At 44.2% G+C, this 19,236-nt stretch overlaps 1 protein-coding gene across 2 annotated transcripts in view; it reads left to right on the top strand.

The window, feature by feature from the left end:
- Nucleotides 1-5,895: 5,895 nt before the first annotated feature.
- The window catches only part of LOC129828665 (CDP-diacylglycerol--glycerol-3-phosphate 3-phosphatidyltransferase, mitochondrial-like), a 29,479-nt gene continuing 16,138 nt past the window's right edge, over nt 5,896-19,236 (top strand). For both annotated transcript variants that reach the window (XM_055889778.1, XM_055889779.1), the window contains exon 1: nt 5,896-6,046. In XM_055889778.1, coding sequence (XP_055745753.1) covers nt 5,931-6,046 — 116 coding nt within the window. In that variant the 5' untranslated portion in view covers nt 5,896-5,930. The remainder of the gene's footprint in view (nt 6,047-19,236) is intronic.

The raw sequence follows: 19,236 nt of genomic DNA, 5'->3' as shown, positions 1-19,236 counted from the left end.
CGGCAGCTTTCCCACTCGCCTTCTGCTGATCCTTAAGAGGCACCCCGCTCTGTGTCCTCTGTACCTACGTCTCTTCCTCTTGCAAATAACAGGGATGTTGGCCCTGTCGGTTGTTTGGAGAATGTCCTGTGTGTCTTGCTTATTGAAGAAAAAGTCTTAGTCTAATCCGATGTGAGTGATCGCTGTCCTGATATCCAGAAGCTCTTTTCTTGCCATAAGATATGGTTGCAGAAACATTATGTACAAAATAAGTTACAAATAACGCGGAAAAACACATAATTGCACAATTGGTTGGGCGCCCGTAAAACTGCTGCCATTTCTTCCGGCGCCATTTTATAAATCCAACCGGCCTCAACCACGTGTATCCACGCCAGCCCAGGACCTCCATATCCGGTTTCTTTACTTGCAGGGTTTGCAACCGTAGACTTTTGGCGTTGGGGTTATGGTATGGAGTTATGGTATGGGCCGGAATAAGCTACAATTGCATTTTATCGATGGCAATTTGAATGCACAGAGATACCGTGAGGAGATCTTGTGGCCCATTGTCATGTCATTCATCGGCCGCAATCAACTCATGTCTCAGTATGATACTGCACGGCCCCATGTCACAAGGATCTGTGCACAATTCCTGGAAGCTGAAAATACCCCAGTTCTCCATGACCTGCATACTCACCAGAAATATCATGTTTGGGATGCTCTGGATCAATGTGTACGACAGCGTGTTCCAGTTCCCGCCAATATCCAGCAACTTCGCACAGCCATTGAAGAAGAGTGGGACAACATTCCACAGGCCACAATCAACAGCCTGATCAACTCTATGCGAAGGAGATGTCACACCAGATACTGACTGGTTTTCTGATCCAAGGTATCTGTGACCAAGAGATGCTTATCTGTATTCGCAGTCATGTGAAATCCATAGATTAGGGCCCAATGAATTTATTTCAATTGACTTATATGAACTGTAACTCAATAAAATCATATAAATTGTTGCATGTTGCATTTATATTTTTGTTCCGTCTATATACACATATATACGTATATCAGTGGCGGTCGGTGCCGTTTATGATTAACGAGGATGCTTTTTTTTATTATTATGAGCATGGCCTTATTTTCTATGTCAGCATATTGGATGACTGTCATTCATATTCCATTTACCCAGCTCAATGTAACATTGATAGGTTTAGACTACTGAATGACACTCAAATTTTCCCTATACTATACCCATCATGAAGTTACTACAACCTGGCCTATGAAGAAACGTTTACAACGTACACTACCATTCAACAGTTTGGGGTCACTTAGAAATGTCCTTGTTTTTGAAAGAAAAGCAAGTTTTTTTGTCAATTAAAATAACATAAAATTGATCAGAAATACAGTGGAGACATTGTTAATGTTGTACATGACTACTGTAGCTGGAAACCGCTGATTTTTTATGGAATATCTACATATGCGTACAGAGGCCCATTATCAGCAACCATCACTCCTGTGTTCCAATGGCACGTTGTGTTAGCTAATCTAAGTTTATCATTTTAAAAGGCTAATTGATTATTAGAAAACCTTTTTGCAATTATGTTAACACAGCTGAAAACTGTTGTTCTGATTAAAGACTAGTCTTTAGACTAGTTGAGTATCTGGAGCATCCGCATTTGTGGGTTCGATTACAGGCTCAAAATGGCCAGAAACAAAGACCTTTAATCTGAAACTCGTCAGTCAACTCCTGTTCTGAGAAATGAAGGCTATTCCATGCCTGAAATTGCCAAGAAACTGAAGATCTCGTACAACGCTGTGTACTACTCCCTTCACAGAACAGTGCAAACTGGCTCTAACCAGAATAGAAAGAGGAGTGGGAGGCCCCGGTGCACAACTGAGCAAGAGGACAAGTACATTAGAGTGTGTAGTTTTAGAAACAGATGCCTCACAAGTCCTCAACTGGCAGCTTCATTAAATAGTACCCGCAAAACACCCGTCTCAACGTCAACAGTGAAGAAGCGACTCCGGGGTGCTGGCCTTCTATGTGCACAGGTTGAGAGAATTTTGAGTAATCAAGGTGACAGACAGTGACACATTCAATACCACCTTGTATACTCTTGCCTGCATCTAGCTGATCTAGGGCGTAATCATTAGTCTAACAGTTACAAATTTGAGTTCCTATTTGACAAATTCAGGTATGTTTATCCCGTTCCGTTTGCTTCCGTTTAAGAAATGTTTTTCAACAGAATCGGCGGAATGAATACACCCCCGATCACACGCAAACACAGTTCGCTTTCATAATAGCCATGTAAAAACAGCATGATCACTTTGCTCCATGTAGACATTATGGTGTAATGGAATGCTCGAAGCATGTTGGCTAATGGGCAGGAGTTCAAGCAGTTCATTGTGGCTATTCCAGCTAAGCCTGATGTGATTTGTGTGCAGGAAACATGGCTTATCATACAGGGATATGTAGTGATTCGTAGGGACAGAGATGTGTGGGGGGGACTTCCCTACAGGATGCTAGGCAACGGTATTGAACAAGAATATATGGTGGTGGAGGTGTGGCTGAGAGGAGGGGTGATAGTGAAACTACTATAATCTGTGTCAGATATTGGACCTGGAAGTGCTGGAGAGAGTGGATGGCCTGATAGAAGTAAAGTAATGTGGTGTGGGGATTTTAATGCCCACAACACGCTCTGGGGGAAGGTGGAACGGACGGATGGAAATGGCCAAGTGATGGAAAGTATGATAGAAATTAAAGATCTTGGGCGCCTGAATGATGGCCGAGGGACCAGGATTGATGTAGCCACAGGGAAAGAATCTGCCTTGGCCCTCACTCTGGTATCTAGTGCGATGGCAGGAAACTGTGAGTGGGAGTTATGGGAGGAGTCGACAGTAGGGAGTGATCATTACCCCATAGTATGCACAGTAGGCGGGAGGGAGGAGGAGGTGTCAGTAGATGGAGTAGGCAGGTGGATGTTTGGAAGGGCAAAGTGGGATCGTTTTCAGGAGCTGAGTGAGCAGGTGATGGCTCGGGTGGATATGAGAGGGGATGTGGATTGTATGAATAACTGGGTGAGATCAGCTTTAGTGGGGGCAGCTACTGAGGCTATACCTAAGAGTTCAGGGAGGAGGAGGAGGAGGGGGAAAGCAGTCCCACGGTGGACGGAGGAGTGTGGGGAAATGGTGCGGAGTAAGAACAAGGCATTTAAAGTACTGAAAAGGACGCATAACTTCCAACATCTCATTCAGTTTAAGCAGGCCCAGGCCCTGGTGAGGATAACTATCCATCAGGCAAAGAGGGCATGTTGGCGTTGGTGTCAGAAGGGAGTGGGATTATCCAGTGTTGACGAGTGGGGAGGATGTGGCAGTAACAGATGAGGAGAAGGCAGAGATGATGGCCAAAGTGCATAACTCAGCAAATTTGTCAGAGGAGGGGCAGAGGGGGAGAGAGAGAACGAGAGAGGAGCATCCTGGAGTGCTGGATAGGAGAGGATGTAAATGATGAGTTGAATTAACAATTTACTATGTCAGAGATGAAAAGGGCAATTGGTAAGGCTGGGTTAACTTCACCTGGGACAGATGAGGTGTGCTATGTTATGTTGGCCCATCGTAGTGATGAGGAACTGGATAAGGTATTGGTGTTGTACAACAGAGTGTGTGAGGAGGGGAAACTACCATGCATCTGGAAGGAGGCAGGAGTGGTACCAATAAGGAAGCCATGGAAGGACCCAACGAGGCCAACAAGCAATTGGCCAATAGCTTTAACATCACATGTAGAGGTCAGGAAGGCTCAGGTGAACATGGAGACTGTTTGTAGCTGTCCTTTCTGATGTGGAGAAGGCGTATGATATGATGTGGAAGGAGGGGTTGTTAATTAAGTTTGATATTATGGGGGTAGGAGGAAGAACGTACAACTGGATAAAGGATTTCCTGTTTGGAGTTCTATCCAGGTGAGGGTGGGGAAGTCTCTATCAGGCAGCTACCTGGTGGATAACGCTACACTGCAGGGGAGCGTGATTAGTCCTCTGTTGTTCGCAGTCATAATCAATAATGTTTACTCTCAGGTACAGACGGATTTTGGGAGGTCGTTATTTGCAGATGATGGGGCCTTATGGAAGTGGGGAAGAAATGTGCCATATATGGTCAGGAAGTTACAGGAAGCAATTGACGAGGTAGAGTGGTGGGCATTAATGTGGGGATTTAGGTTCTCTGTAAAGAAAACTCAGACAGTGTTCTTTACCAGGAGGAAGGTGTGAGATGAGGTATGCTTGAGGTTATATGGGAGAAACTTGGAGAGGGTGGGGGCTTTCAGGTTCCTTGTGGTAAACTTTGACACTAGGCTGACCTGGGCAGAACACATTGAGAGGTTGGGGACCTTCAGGTTTCTTGGGGTATACTTTGACACTAGACTGACCTGGGCAGAACACATTGAGAGGTTGGGGACCTTCAGGTTTCTTGGGGTATACTTTGACACTAGACTGACCTGGGCAGAACACATTGAGAGGTTGGGGACCTTCAGGTTTCTTGGGGTATACTTTGACACTAGACTGACCTGGGCAGAACACATTGAGAGAGTGGTGGGAAAGTGTAAGAAGGTGCTAAATGTGATGCGCTGTCTGGCAGGGAAGGAGTGGGGGGCTGGGCGTTCCTCATTGAGGACCATGTATGTTTCATTGATCCTGTCTGGCAGGGAAGGAGTGGGGGGCTGGGCGTTCCTCAATGAGGACCATGTATGTTGCATTGATCCTGTCTGACGGGGAAGGAGTGGGGGGCTGGGCGTTCCTCATTGAAGACCATGTATGTTTCATTGATCCTGTCTGGCAGGGAAGGAGTGGGGGGCTGGGCGTTCCTCAATGAGGACCATGTATATTGCATTGATCCTGTCTGACGGGGAAGGAGTGGGGGGCTGGGCGTTCCTCATTGAGGACCATGTATGTTGCATTGATCCTGTCTGACGGGGAAGGAGTGGGGGGCTGGGCGTTCCTCAATGAGGACCATGTATGTTTCATTGATCCTGTCTGGCGGGGAAGGAGTGGGGGACTGGGCGTTCCTCATTGAGGACCATGTATGTTGCATTGACCCTGTCTGACGGGGAAGGAGTGGGGGGCTGGGCGTTCCTCAATGAGGACCATGTATGTTTCATTGATCCTGTCTGGAGGGGAAGGAGTGGGGGGCTGGGCGTTCCTCATTGAGGACCATGTATGTTTCATTGATCCTGTCTGACGGGGAAGGAGTGGGAGGCTGGGCGTTCCTAATTGAGGACCATGTATGTTTCATTGATCCAATCTGTAATAGACTATGGCAGTATAGCGTATGTTTTGGCAGCTCAGACCTCATTGGAAAGGCTAGATCTCTGTTGATGTACTGGCTAAACAAGCACTTAGAAGTGGGGATGTTGAGGTTGTAGTTTCAATGAACAAGGCAGAGGAAAAAAGCCTGATATGGACAGCGATGGTGCAGAGATGGCGGGAGCAGGGGAATAGAGAAACTAAGGGAAGGCATTCATTTCCAATACAGAGGAAAGTTGGGGAGAGGAGGATGGCAGGAAGGGACAGAAGAGAGGAGGCTATTTTTTTAGGGTGGGACACAGCCAGTTGAATAAGTCCTTAAATGTGATAGGAAAGCATCCAACAGGAAAGTGTGATTATTGCCAGGAAACAGAGACCGTGGTGCATGTACTGCTACAGTATCAGAAGGAAAGAGAGAGGCTGAGATATAGTATGAGGGAGAAGGGGATACAATAGATTAGTTTAAATAGTATATTGAGTAGAACGTCCTTAGATATAGTCTCAAATATTTGTTATCTTTTTTGAAGAGCAACTTGGCTGGCAGGTAGGTATTAGTTCCTCCGTGTCTCTGGCCTACACTCCAGTACAGTAGGTGGCGGTAATGCACCATAACGTTGGATGCCAACCGCCGATAAACCCCACCGAAGAAGAAGAACGGCTGTAAAGATGGCGGCTCCCATAACGTGGAGGAGGCTGTGGTACTGTGTGTACTCGCCTGCCATGGCTGGGGTTTTCACCCGAATATCAGACCGATTCTTCCGTACACGCGATCGGAGGAGAGGGTAAGATACGACTGTTGTGGAACTTAAGTGGAGAAGAAAAAGAGAGACAACACTGTTTTTCTTCGTCAGACGTAATGACAGCGCTCACATGACAACCTCTAGTTGGGTATGTCAACTCCACGATGAGAACAACTCGGCTAGCCAACCACTTGTCGTGGCAGAGATGTATGCGTGCAGCCAGTCTTTACTTACACAATGTTTCAGTGTTCTTTCATAATGTAGGAAAAAAAGCTATGTTGTCATTTTTCGAGCGTGCGTCAAATATTATTGCCACACGTTTTCTGTTGTAATCTGATTGTTGCTTGCGAATAGTTTCATAATGTAATTTGATAATATTATGGCGAAGGTTACATAATAAACATAAGCGTGCGAGTTCAGCCAGCACATGTAAGCGTTGCAAAACATTATCTCCCCTTGAATTTTCTTCCGGTTGCTTAGGCGTACTTTTATTTGTGAATTTAAATTTCCACCCCATGTGTTGTCAAGTCTCTGTGTAGGGTAACGTTAACAGTAACTCAGAAATTCTCAGAATGAGGAAATCTCTCTCGGGTCTTTTTGTGGTTTCCTGAAAACCTGAAGTTGGAACAACTGCCAGATATCTGTCTGCCAGTCAGCCTGTCCATACCTGCATATAGTCACGTGCCTCAGTTTCACATCTTTATTATCTACCATAGAGCGACACACACACACTGATCTCTGAGTCTGTCTCTGGCCTAGGCTTAACTGTGAGTGCCAAGGTCGGTTCTGGAGGTAGCTTTGGGACACAACATAGTCTGTGTTTTGGTTGGACTCCCTGAGTTGTGCACCGTTCTGGTGGTCCAACCAATACACAGACTACTAGTCTGGAGGATGTCATCCAGAAGGGGGAGATCAACCCTGGGCAGTCAAGGCTACTCCTCATTCAGACTAGAGCTGTCTCCCAAACGGCCCCATATTCCCTATATACTGTACTACATTTGACCAGGGAAAGTAGTACACTGAGGGGGGAATATGGGGCCATTTGGGACACAACTTTGAGCTTTATCTTCAATCCCATGACCTAAGAAGGCTATCATCACCTAGACTAGCTAGGTGATGGGACTAATGGCCGTAGAGATGGAACAGTTTTATCTCAAACATGATCTGTAGATATAGCTAACTAGCCAGATGCACTACATGACCAAAGGTATGTGGACACCTGCTCATCCAACATCTCATTCCAAAATGATGGGCTTTAATATGGAGTTGGTCCCACCCCCTTTGCTGCTATAACAACCTCCACCCTTTTAGGAAGGCTTTCCACTAGAGGTTGGAACATCGCTGCAGGGACTTGCTTCCATTCAGCCTCGTGTATTAGTGAGGTCGGGCACTGATGTTGGCCCTTGCTCACAGTCCGCGTTCCAATTCATCCCAAAGGTGTTCCATGGGGTTGAGGTCAGGGCTCTGTGCAGGCTAGTGTGCGGCTGCTTGGCCATGGAAACATTTCAAGAAGCTCCCGACAAACAGTTATTGTGCTGACGTTGCTTCCAGAGGCAGTTTGAAACTCGGTAATGAGTGTTGCAACCGAGGACAGACAATTGTTTTTTCCACTTCACAATAACAGCACTTACAGTTGACCGGGGCAGCTCTAGCAGGGCAGAAATGTAACAAACTGGAATCCTATGACTGCCATGCTGAAAGTCACTTGAGCTCTTCAGTAAGGCCATTCTACTGCCAATGTTTGTCTATGGAGATTGCATGGCGGTGTGCTTGATTTTATACACCTGTCAGCAATGGGTGTAGCTGAAATGGCCGCATCCACTAATTTGATGGGATGCCCACATACTTTTGTGTATATAGTGTATGTCTTCCCTTCCATAAGCTTCTGGTTGCTTTAGGCATACTTTTATCTGTGAATTCCTATTTCTGTCTCCTTGTGTTGTCAAGTCTCTGTGTGTAGAGTAAGACTAGCTCAGAAATTCTCAGCATGAGGAAATCTCTCTCGGGTGCTTTTGTGGTTTCCTGAAAAACCTGAAGTTGCAACAACTGCCGTCTGTCTGTCTGTCGGACAGTCTGTCCACACCTGCGTATAGTCACATGTCTCAGTTTCACATCTTTAGTAGCTACCATAGAGCAACTATGAGCTTACAACTTTGAGCTTTATCTTCATCCGAAAGACCTGAGGAGTCTATCATCACCTAGACTAGCTAAGCTATATAATGGCTGTAGACAGAATGGTCATGGCACATAGAGGCTTGGCTACACAGTGTCAGTTCTACACAGCGTCAGTGCTCCATTTACTTAGCCAAGAGACAGAGGAATGGGAAAGGCTACAGAGGGGAGGGAGACGCTTGCATGTATTCGGGGTAATATTCATTAGGGCACACCGTAGCAAAACGTTTTTAAGTTGAAATTGAGTTCAAGTAGTCCATCCATGTTTCAGTCTTTTCTTCCGTTTAATGCCTAATAGGAAATGAAAGACACGTCTGTCAATGGCCTCCTGACTGTGAGGTAGAAGAGGGGAGGATTGTGTTGCCGTAGACTTGGTTGTAATAAGAAACTGTGTAAATGGAAGGCACAATCAATCAATTTTTCAATCAATTTTATTTTATATAGCCCTTCGTACAACAGATAATATCTCGAAGTGCTGTACAGAAACCCAGCCTAAAACCCCAAACAGCTAGAATGCAGGTGTAGAAGCACGGTGGCTAGGAAAAACTCCCTAGAAAGGCCAAAACCTAGGAAGAAACCTAAAGAGGAACCAGGCTATGAGGGGTGGCCAGTCCTCTTCTGGCTGTGCCGGGTGGAGATTATAACAGAACTATGCCAAGATGTTCAAAAATGTTCATAAGTGACAAGCATGGTCAAATAATAATCATGAATAATTTTCAGTTGGCTTTTCATAGCTGATCATTAAGAGTTGAAAAACAACAGGTCTGGGACAGGTGGCGGTTCCATAACCGCAGGCAGAACAGCTGAAACTGGAATAGCAGCAAGGCCAGGCGGACTGGGGACAGCAAGGAGTCACCACGGGCGGCAGTCCCGACGCATGGTCCTAGGGCCCAGGTCCTCCGAGAGAAAGAAAGAGAGAAGGAGAAAATTAGAGAGAGCCAAGATTTTCAAAATGTTCATAAATGACAAGCATGGTCAAATAATAATCAGGAATAAATCTCAGTTGGCTTTTCATAGCCGATCATTAAGAGTTGAAAACAGCAGGTCTGGGACAGGTAGGGGTTCCATAACCGCAGGCAGAAGAGTTGAAACTGGAATAGCAGCAAGGCCAGGCGGACTGGGGGCAGCAAGGAGTCACCACGGCCGGTAGTCCCGACGTATGGTCCTAGGGCTCAGGTCCTCCGAGAGAAAGAAAGAGAGAAGGAGAAAATTAGAGAGAGCCAAGATTTTCAAAATGTTCATAAATGACAAGCATGGTCAAATAATAATCAGGAATAAATCTCAGTTGGCTTTTCATAGCCGATCATTAAGAGTTGAAAACAGCAGGTCTGGGACAGGTAGGGGTTTCGTAACCGCAGGCAGAAACAGTTGAAACTGGAATAGCAGCAAGGCCGGGCGGACTGGGGACAGCAAGGTGTCAGCATGCCCGGTAGTCCTGACGTATGGTCCTAGGGCTCAGGTTCTCAGAGAGAAAGAGAGAACGAGAGAATTAGAGAGAGCATACTTAAATTCACACAGGACACTGGATAAGACAGGAGAAGTACTCCAGGTATAACCAACTGACCCTAGCCCCCCGACACAAACTACTGCAGCATAAATACTGGAGGCTGAGACAGGAGCGGTCAGGAGACACTGTGGCCCCATCCGAAGAAACCCCCGGACAGGGCCAAACAGGAAGGATATAACCCCACCCACTCTGCCAAAGCACAGCCCCCACACCGCTAGAGGGATATCCTCAACCACCAACTTACAATCCTGAGACAAGGCCGAGTATAGCCCACAAAGGTCTCCACCACAGCACAACCAAGGGGGGGCGCCAACCCAGACAGGAAGTTCACGTCAGTAACTCAACCCACTCAAGTGACGCACCCCTCCTAGGGACGGCATGAAAGAGCACCAGCAAGCCAGTGACTCAGCCCCAGTAACAGGGTTAGAGGCAGAGAATCCCAGTGGAGAGAGGGGAACCGGCCCTGGAGAGACAGCAAGGGCGGTTCGTTGCTCCAGAGCCTTTCCGTTCACCTTCACACTCCTGGGCCAGACTACACTCAATCATATGACCTACTGAAGAGATAAGTCTTCAGTAAAGACTTAAAGGTTGAGACCGAGTCTGCGTCTCTCACATGGGTAGGCAGACTGTTCCATAAAAATGGAGATCTATAGGAGAAAGCCCTGCCTCCAGCTGTTTGCTTAGAAATTTTAGGGACAATTAGGAGGCCTGCGTCTTGTGACCGTAGCGTACGTGTAGGTATGTACGGCAGGACCAACTCGGAAAGATAGGTAGGAGCAAGCCCATGTAACGCTTTATAGGTTAACAGTAAAACCTTGAAATCAGCCCTTGCCTTAACGGGAAGCCAGTGTAGGGAAGCTAGCACTGGAGTAATATGATCAAATTTCTTGGTTCTAGTCAGGATTCTAGCAGCCGTATTTAGCACTAACTGAAGTTTATTTAGTGCTTTATCCGGGTAGCCGGAAAGTAGAGCATTGCAGTAGTCTAACCTAGAAGTAACAAATGCATGGATTAATTTTTCTGCATCATTTTTGGACAGAAAATTTCTGATTTTTGCAATGTTACGTAGATGGAAAAAAGCTGTCCTTGAAAGCTGTCCAGTTACAATGATCTGAATTCACCCTCAAGGACTCATACAAATTCACCCTCAAGGACTCATACAAATACACAAGGCAACCACGTTCTCACAACTGAAATAGCTTGCCTTTACTAAGCTGTCACCGGTACATATTGGCTATGTGTCCGAATACCTAGACCTGTGAAAGGTAGGTATGTGAAAATATCACATTTTATAGAATTTGAAATGTCAAAAATCGAGTACTTTAAATGCAAATGTTATATAAATTTCGTCTTCATCTAGTAGAATTCGTTGCTCACGCCTTCCTCACGCACCGTTTTGAGTAGATGTCCTGGATGGGTGGGAGCACGGGCCCAGTGACGTACTGGGCCGTCTTCACCACTTACTGGATGGCCTTGCGGTCGTGGACGGCGCAGTTCTGGTACCAGGTCGTGATGCAACCAGTCAGGATGCTCTTGATGCAGCGGTAGTATTTGGAGAGGACCCTGGGTGGCATGCCAAATTTCTTCAGCCGCATTAGGCTGTAGAGACTAGGGTTGCACATTTTGGGGAATATTCAGAGCTGAAAACTTTCTGTGGGAATTAATGGAAATATTTGCAAATTAATATTAATACCACTTAAATGTAATGTTTTTTGCATTGGATATATTTACCATATCATATGGAGACAGAAACATAAACCATTTAGCTTACCATAAGTAGACATAATTGCAAATGATTAAATCCTTCCAATAGAAATAAAAACAACTTTAGTTACGACTTGAACTTTAATTAAATTAGTGGACTCTTCACATGGGATGGTTTCACTGGACAACAAAATAAATGGAATATTGAATGATCCCCAATGATCCATTGCAAATCGCCAAAATGTTTAAAACATACATCTATAAAATGATAGTATAGAAACTAAAGCTTTTGTTGTCTTCCTCTCAGGCTTCCATATATTCTCCCTGGACCTCTTCAATGTCCACCTCTTGAAGCCTCATCTTCACTGTCACGTTCCAACCTTGTTGAGGATGGCTTGTTGTCAGGCTCAAAAAGCATAAAATTTGCCCAGATGGCCACCAATTTTTCAGCCCTTGTATTGGTCAGCCTGTTGCGTGTTTTGGTGTGTGTGTTCCCAAACAAGAACCAGTTGCTGAGGCGGCTGATGTTGGTGGGATTTGGAAGTTGATGGGGGAAAGAGCCTCAGATCCACAAAGTCCCTTCCACCAGGTGGCTGATGAGATATGTTGGCACGACTGCCATATTACATCTCCATCCCAAAGCCCTTGTTTGGAAGTGTACTTCGCCAGTCTGCCAAGAACCTTGCCCTGTCGAGACACGGTAGTGATGACACCATAGGCCTTGTTGATCTCTGCACCAGACAGGATGCACTTGCCAGCATACTTTGGGTCCAACATGTACACTGCGGCGTGTATGGGCTTCAGGTAGACATCTTCACGCTTATTGATATATTTGAGAACTGCAGTTTCCTCTGCGTGGAGCAACAATGAAGTCATCAGGGCAGTATGGATTTCTTCTCTTACATCTGCAAGCTGAGTCTGAACATCAGACAGGATGGCATTGTCTCCCTCAATCTGTGCAATGGCTACTGCTATAGGTTTGGCTGCTTACCACTCTCTCCCAAAATACATCATCCAGAAGGATCCTCTTGATGGGGCTGTCTATATCGACTGACTGATATGGCCATTTCTTGGCAAGACTCCCCTCCAGGAAACTGTCAAACATGACCACCACCCCAACGGGTGTTGCTGGGCAGCTTCAATGTAGTGCTCTTATTCTTCTCACTTTGCTTGGTGAGGTAGATTGCTGCGATAACTTGATGACCCTTCACATACCTAACCATTTCCTTGGCTCTCTTGTAGAGTGTATCCATTGTTTCAGTGCCATGAGGAGCAGATTCAATGTATGAGCAGCACAACCAATGGGTGTGATGTGAGGGTAGGTCTCCTCCACTTTAGACCAAGCAGCCTTCATGTTCACAGCATTGTCTGATCAGTGCAAATACCTTTTGTGGTCCAAGGTCATTGACTGCCTTCAGCTCATCTGCAATGTAGAGACTGATGTCTGTTGTCCCTTGTGTCTGTGCTCTTGTGGAATACTGGTTGAGGGGTGGAGATTATGTAGTTAATTATTCCTTGCCCACGAACATTCGACCACCCATCAGATATTGCAATAGTCTGCTTTCTCTATGATTTACTTGACCTTCACTTGAACTCCTGTTGACCTCTGCATCCAGCAAATGAGTAGATAAAGCATGTCTGGTTGGAGGGGTGAATGCTGGGGGAAGAACATTCAGAAATCTCTTCCAATACACATTGCCTGTGAGCATCAGAGGTGAACCAGTTGCATACACAGCTCGAGCAAGACATTCATCAGCATTTCTCTGACTATGTTCCTCCATTGAGTCAAAAAACTTCTGATTCCAGGAGAACAATGAGCTGTTGCTATCGATAAGGTGTCTGATTCATAATTTTCACCTCGAATAGAAGTAGAGGGACTTTTGTCATAAGTTGCTTGTGAGCGCTGAGGGAACTTTATGCACTTGGCCAGATGATTCTGCATCTTTGTTGCATTCTTCCCATATGATTTGGCACAGTATTTGCACATGTACACAGCTTTTCCTTCTACATTAGCTGCAGTGAAATGTCTCCACACATCAGATAGTGCCTGTGGCATTTTTCTGTAAAGATTAGAAAAGAAATTGTAAAAAAAATAAAATCCTGACTACAATTCCAAGTACAGATAAATAGTTAAGCAGTTAGATTAAACAACTCCTTTTGTAAGAAATGTTTTAAAATGAAACCTGTATGGAAACAGTTGAATTAACACTCCTCAGTTAGCAGGCTCAAGCAAGCTAAAACCTATATGGTAGCAAAAACTAACTAGCAGAAATTGTGAACAAGTTAGAAATAATTTAAACACACTTGGCTGTAGGCTACTATTTACTAGTCAACAGAAAATCATGTATGTCCTATAAAATATAGTCACCCCACCCAGTTGTCATGACGTTGGGTGAGATTTATGACCCCCCCCCCCCCCCCACATAAATACCTTTCTCCCTTTTCTCTCCACTCTACTGAGTGGACTCTTGGAAAGCCCTTAGTACCACAGAAAAAGTGTGGTTACATCAAAAGGTTGGGGAATGGAATAATAATTCCCCTTTTCAACCAGTTGAAAGTATCCGTTGGTACTTAAAGAATATGATGTCAGATCAGATGTTGTCTGGGACATATCTGATGATAGGACGACATATAATGTATCTTGGAAAGTCTACACATTCTAGTTATCAGATTCACAGAATTGTTGTGCAATTTAAATGTTTAAATATAAAACTATTTGTGCTAAAATTACATTTATTCTTTTCCTTCTAAATGAGAGAATTGTTTTCATAAGTAAACTATGTTCACTCAGTGGCCAAGTGAACAGACATTGGTTGGAGAGAGATGAAACACGTCCTTCTCTTCATAAGAGAAGATAATTTAAGCTAGGGTTCGTGCAGATAACCAAGAATTTTACGACGTTCAGATGAGACTGATAAGGTAAAGAATAATTAATGACTGACTGCTATTGATATAAAATATCTTTAAGAGTGGATTTGAGATAGCCGCTCTATATAAATGAACACTTCCGTGGTGCCCCAGGTTATTAATGAGTTAATTGTTGTATGATTTAATTCAATCACGTAATCGATTTGATAAAATGGCCTTTCATCTCATTTAATCATACTAGAGACAACACAGTATTGTAATCAAAACTTACCAGAAAGCATGTAGTCCTTAGCTCAGACAGTGTAGTAGTGTGGGCTCAATAGCATCTCATTAGTGTGCAAGATCTTGACAATCAGCTGTACATGTGATGGAAGAATGCACTGTGCATGCAGAGGGTTGCAATTCCATTGAATTGGGGATAGTTTGACCAAAATATGCCACAAGACCTAGAATTGCCTTTTGTGTCTCCTTGGAGCAGGTGGCGACTACAGCCTGGGACAGGTTGACAATGTCAGGGAAGACGCCTGCCAGTCCTTGCCACATGTGTCGTGAGTCTGAGTTGTCAGACATCAATTTTTGTCTATCTTTTTGCGTCCCTAATGGATTCAGGGCTTTTACCTGCTTGCCTTATACTCGTCGTGCGCCACAGAGTCATCGGGTTTTGTTGTGCTGACAATAAATGCTGCAGTATGGTCTCTCAGCATGGTACGGATATCTACGTTCATCCAGGGGTTTTGGTACTTTTATTTTATTTAACTAGGTAAGTTAAGAACAAATTCTTATTTACATTGACTGCTGAGCAAAAGGCCTCCTGCGGGGATAGGGTCTGGGATTAAAAATATAGGACAAAACACACATCGCAACGAGAGACACACTACATAAAGAGACTTAAGACAACACAGCATGATAGTGTCGTGTCTTTGCTATCATTAAATTGAAGACTTATAGTTTATATCAAAGATTTCTGTAATTAGGGATTACGCATCAACTGATAACGTAACTAATTAACTATGAATTTGGGGCACCAGGGAAACTGTTCAGATTACAAAGTTATAATTGACCAATATAACCTTTCAGATATTTTCATATCTGATCAAGTCTTCTGATTTTATTTATTTTACCTCACGTTAGTCTCATTCCAAACGTCGTAAATTGTTGGTTATCTGTACGAACCCAGTCTTCACTATGAGTCATCCATACATCAATTGTCTTAAATCATTTATTTATTACTAACTAAATAATTCACAGAAATGCATAAACAAACTTAAAATGGTTACATGAAATGATAGGAGAGATATGCCCTAGTGGGCTGAACCAGCATGGCGGCTTGTTAGACAAAGGGAAAATTGGGGGTCGACTAAAGTCACTACAGAGTTCATAATTATAACAATTGACATGCTAATCCTTTACACATGAACGCTCACTCATTCGGGAACAATTGCAATCAATATACACTGCTCAAAAAAATAAAGGGAACACTTAAACAACACAATGTAACTCCAAGTCAATCACACTTCTGTGAAATCAAACTGTCCACTTAGGAAGCAACACTGATTGAAAATAAATGTCACATGCTGTTGTGCAAATGGAATAGACAACAGGTGGAAATTATAGGCAGTTAGCAAGACACCCCCTATAAAGGAGTGGTTCTGCAGGTGGTGACCACAGACCACTTCTCAGTTCCTATGCTTCCTGGCTGATGTTTTGGTCACTTTTGAATGCTGGCGGTGCTTTCACTCTAGTGGTAGCATGAGACGGAGTCTACAACCTACACAAGTGGCTCAGGTAGTGCAGCTCATCCAGGATGGCACATCAATGCGAGCTGTGGCAAGAAGGTTTGCTGTGTCTGTCAGCGTAGTGTCCAGAGCATGGAGGCGCTACCAGGAGACAGGCCAGTACATCAGGAGACGTGGAGGAGGCCGTAGGAGGGCAACAACCCAGCAGCAGGACCGATACCTCCGCCTTTGTGCAAGGAGGAGCAGGTGGAGCACTGCCAGAGCCCTGCAAAATTACCTCCAGCAGGCCACAAATGTGCATGTGTCTGTTTCTGACCGTTTGAGCAGACTCCATGAGGGTGGTATGAGGGCCCGACGTCCGCAGGTGGGGGTTGTGCTTACAGCCCAACACCATGCAGGACGTTTGGCATTTGCCAGAGAACACCAAGATTGGCAAATTCTCCACTGGCGCCCTGTGCTCTTCACAGATGAAAGCAGGTTCACACTGAGCACATGAGAACATGTGACAGAGTCTGGAGACGCCTTGGAGAACGTTCTGCTGCCTGCAACATCCTCCAGCATGACCGGTTTGGCGGTGGGTCAGTCATGGTGTGGGGTTGCATTTCTTTGGGGGGCCGCACAGCCCTCCATGTGCTCGCCAGAGGTAGCCTGACTGCCATTAGGTACCGAGATGAGATCCTCAGACCCCTTGTGAGACCATATGCTGGTTTGGTTGGCCTTGGGTTCCTCCTAATGCAAGACAATGCTAGACCTCATGTGGATGGAGTGTGTCAGCAGTTCCTGCAAGAGGAAGGCATTGATGCTATGGACTGGCCCGCCCGTTCCCCAGACCTGAATCCAATTGAGCACATCTGGGTCATCATGTCTCGCTCCATCCACCAACGCCACGTTGCACCACAGACTGTCCAGGAGTTGGCGGATGCTTTAGTCCAGGTCTGGGAGGAGACCATCCGCCTCCTCATCAGGAGCATGCCCCGGCGTTGTAGGGAGGTCATACAGGCACGTGGAGGCCACACACACTACTGAGCCTCATTTTGACTTGTTTTAAGGACATTACATCAAAGTTGGATCAGCCTGTAGTGTGGTATTCCACTTTAATTTTGAGTGTGACTCCAAATCCAGACCTCCATGGGTTGATATTTGATTTCCATTGATAATTTTTGTGTGATTTTGTTGTCAGCACATTCAACTATGTAAATAAAAAAGTATTTAATAAGAATATTTCATTCATTCAGATCTAGGATGTGTTATTTTAGTGTTCCCTTTTATTTTTTTGAGCAGTGTATATATATTTACGCTCTGTGTCGTCTTGCTCGCTGGAGAAAAGTTAGTTTCTGTTGGAGAGTTTGGTCCGTCTTTCTGTCTTGGTTATTGTGGATAGTTCAGAGTGACATTCGTTATAGAAGGGATATTTCGGCGGTTGTCGTTCTTCGCGTTGAATGATACCGAATTCCTAGCTCCGGACTAGTAGTCAATATCAAAGACTTGTTCTTATTCGTCTAAGAGTTTAACCACGTGGTATGGTTAACATTCAGCAATGGTACTCAACCCTCGTTCTCCTCCTATGGAGAAAAAGCATGTTCTAGTGATCATTTCTCAGAGTTGGTTTTTATCAGGATTTGCAGAAATGGCTGTCCCAGGATGTCTGACCCAACTGGGCTCAGGGGCGGGTCCTCGGATTTAGTTCAAATCAAAAGGGATTTGTATTTTTCTTCATTAACCTGTTTGGGTTGCAGCCCGACACCGGTACACTTATGACAACATCCAGCTCAAGTGCAGGGCGCGAAATTCTAAATATATATTTTTTTAAATATTTAACTTTCACACATTAACAAGTCTAAGACACCAGATGAAAGGTGCACATCTTGTGAATCAAGCCAACATGTCCGATTTTTAAAATGTTTTACAGGGAAGACAAAATATGTAAATCTATTAGCTAACCACGTTATCAAAAGACACCAATATTCTTACTCCATCAGTTTATGACTCCATCAGTAGCTATCACAAATTCGGCCAAATAAAGATAAAAATAGCCACTAACCAAGAAACAACCTCATCAGATGACAGTCTGATAACATATTTATTGTATAGCATATGTTTTTTTATTTTTAAATGTGCATATTTCAGGTATAAATCATAGTTTACATTGCAGCTACATTCAGAAATTGCACCGAAAGCAGCCATAATATTTACAGACACCAACGTCAAATTCCTAATTACTCATCATAAAACATTTCTGAAAAATACATAGTGTACAGTAAATGAAAGACAGGCATCTTGTGATGCCAGACAATATTTCCGATTTATTAAGTGTTTTACAGCGAAAACATAATGTTGCGTTATATTAGCTTAGCTTAGCACAATAGAAACACTTGGGCGCCGGCGACTACAACAGATATATGAAATAACATCATAAATTGGGTCTTACTTTTGCTGATCTTTCATCAGAATGTTGAACAAGGTGTCCTTTGTCCAGATGAGTCGTTGTTTGGATTCAGAATGGCAACTTTCTCTCTCCATTTAGCAAGCGTGCTAGCCGGGTTGCACGGATCTCTCCATGTAAACAAACGGAAGAGAACGGAACACGGCAAAACTCCCGAAAAAATTTCAATCATCTGATGAAACTATATTGAAAAAACATACGTTACGATGATATGGTGACATGTATCAAATAAAATCAAAGCCGGAAATAATATTCGCCTATAACGTCAGCAAAACAAAAGGCAACCCACTGTCCAAATTGCGTTCTTCAGATTACCGGAAATTGGGTACACGTCGTTCCAAGAGGGTTTATTCCATCCCAGATCGAGATAATCAACTCCTTTCTTCTCTCACAGCCTTCTTTACACCCAGAGGAAGGTGTATGAAGTGTACGTAGACTCTTACGTTCATTACCTATGTATAGGCATGAAGAGGAAGAGAGCCTCGATTTCAGACTTTGAACTTCCGGGTCAGGAAAAGTGCTGCAGAATGAGTTCTGTTTCACTCGGAGAAATAATTCAAACGGTTTTAGAAACTAGAGTGTTTTCTATCCAATAGTAATAATAATATGCATATTGTACGAGCAAGAATTGAGTACGACGCCGTTTGAAATGGACACATTTTATCAGGCTACTCAATACTGCCCCCTGCCATAAGAAGTTAAACAGTACAAAATCATATTATACTAACAGTATCATACTCACTCATTCATTTTATACAACAATTAGATGTAAACCTCATATCTGAGGTTATTATATAAACAG

The sequence above is a fragment of the Salvelinus fontinalis genome, chromosome 30 (assembly GCF_029448725.1).
Source record: "Salvelinus fontinalis isolate EN_2023a chromosome 30, ASM2944872v1, whole genome shotgun sequence".
NCBI lineage: Eukaryota > Metazoa > Chordata > Actinopteri > Salmoniformes > Salmonidae > Salvelinus > Salvelinus fontinalis.
The sequence above is the reverse complement of the archived record's forward strand: the minus strand, read 5'-3'. Positions and strand labels throughout refer to the sequence as shown.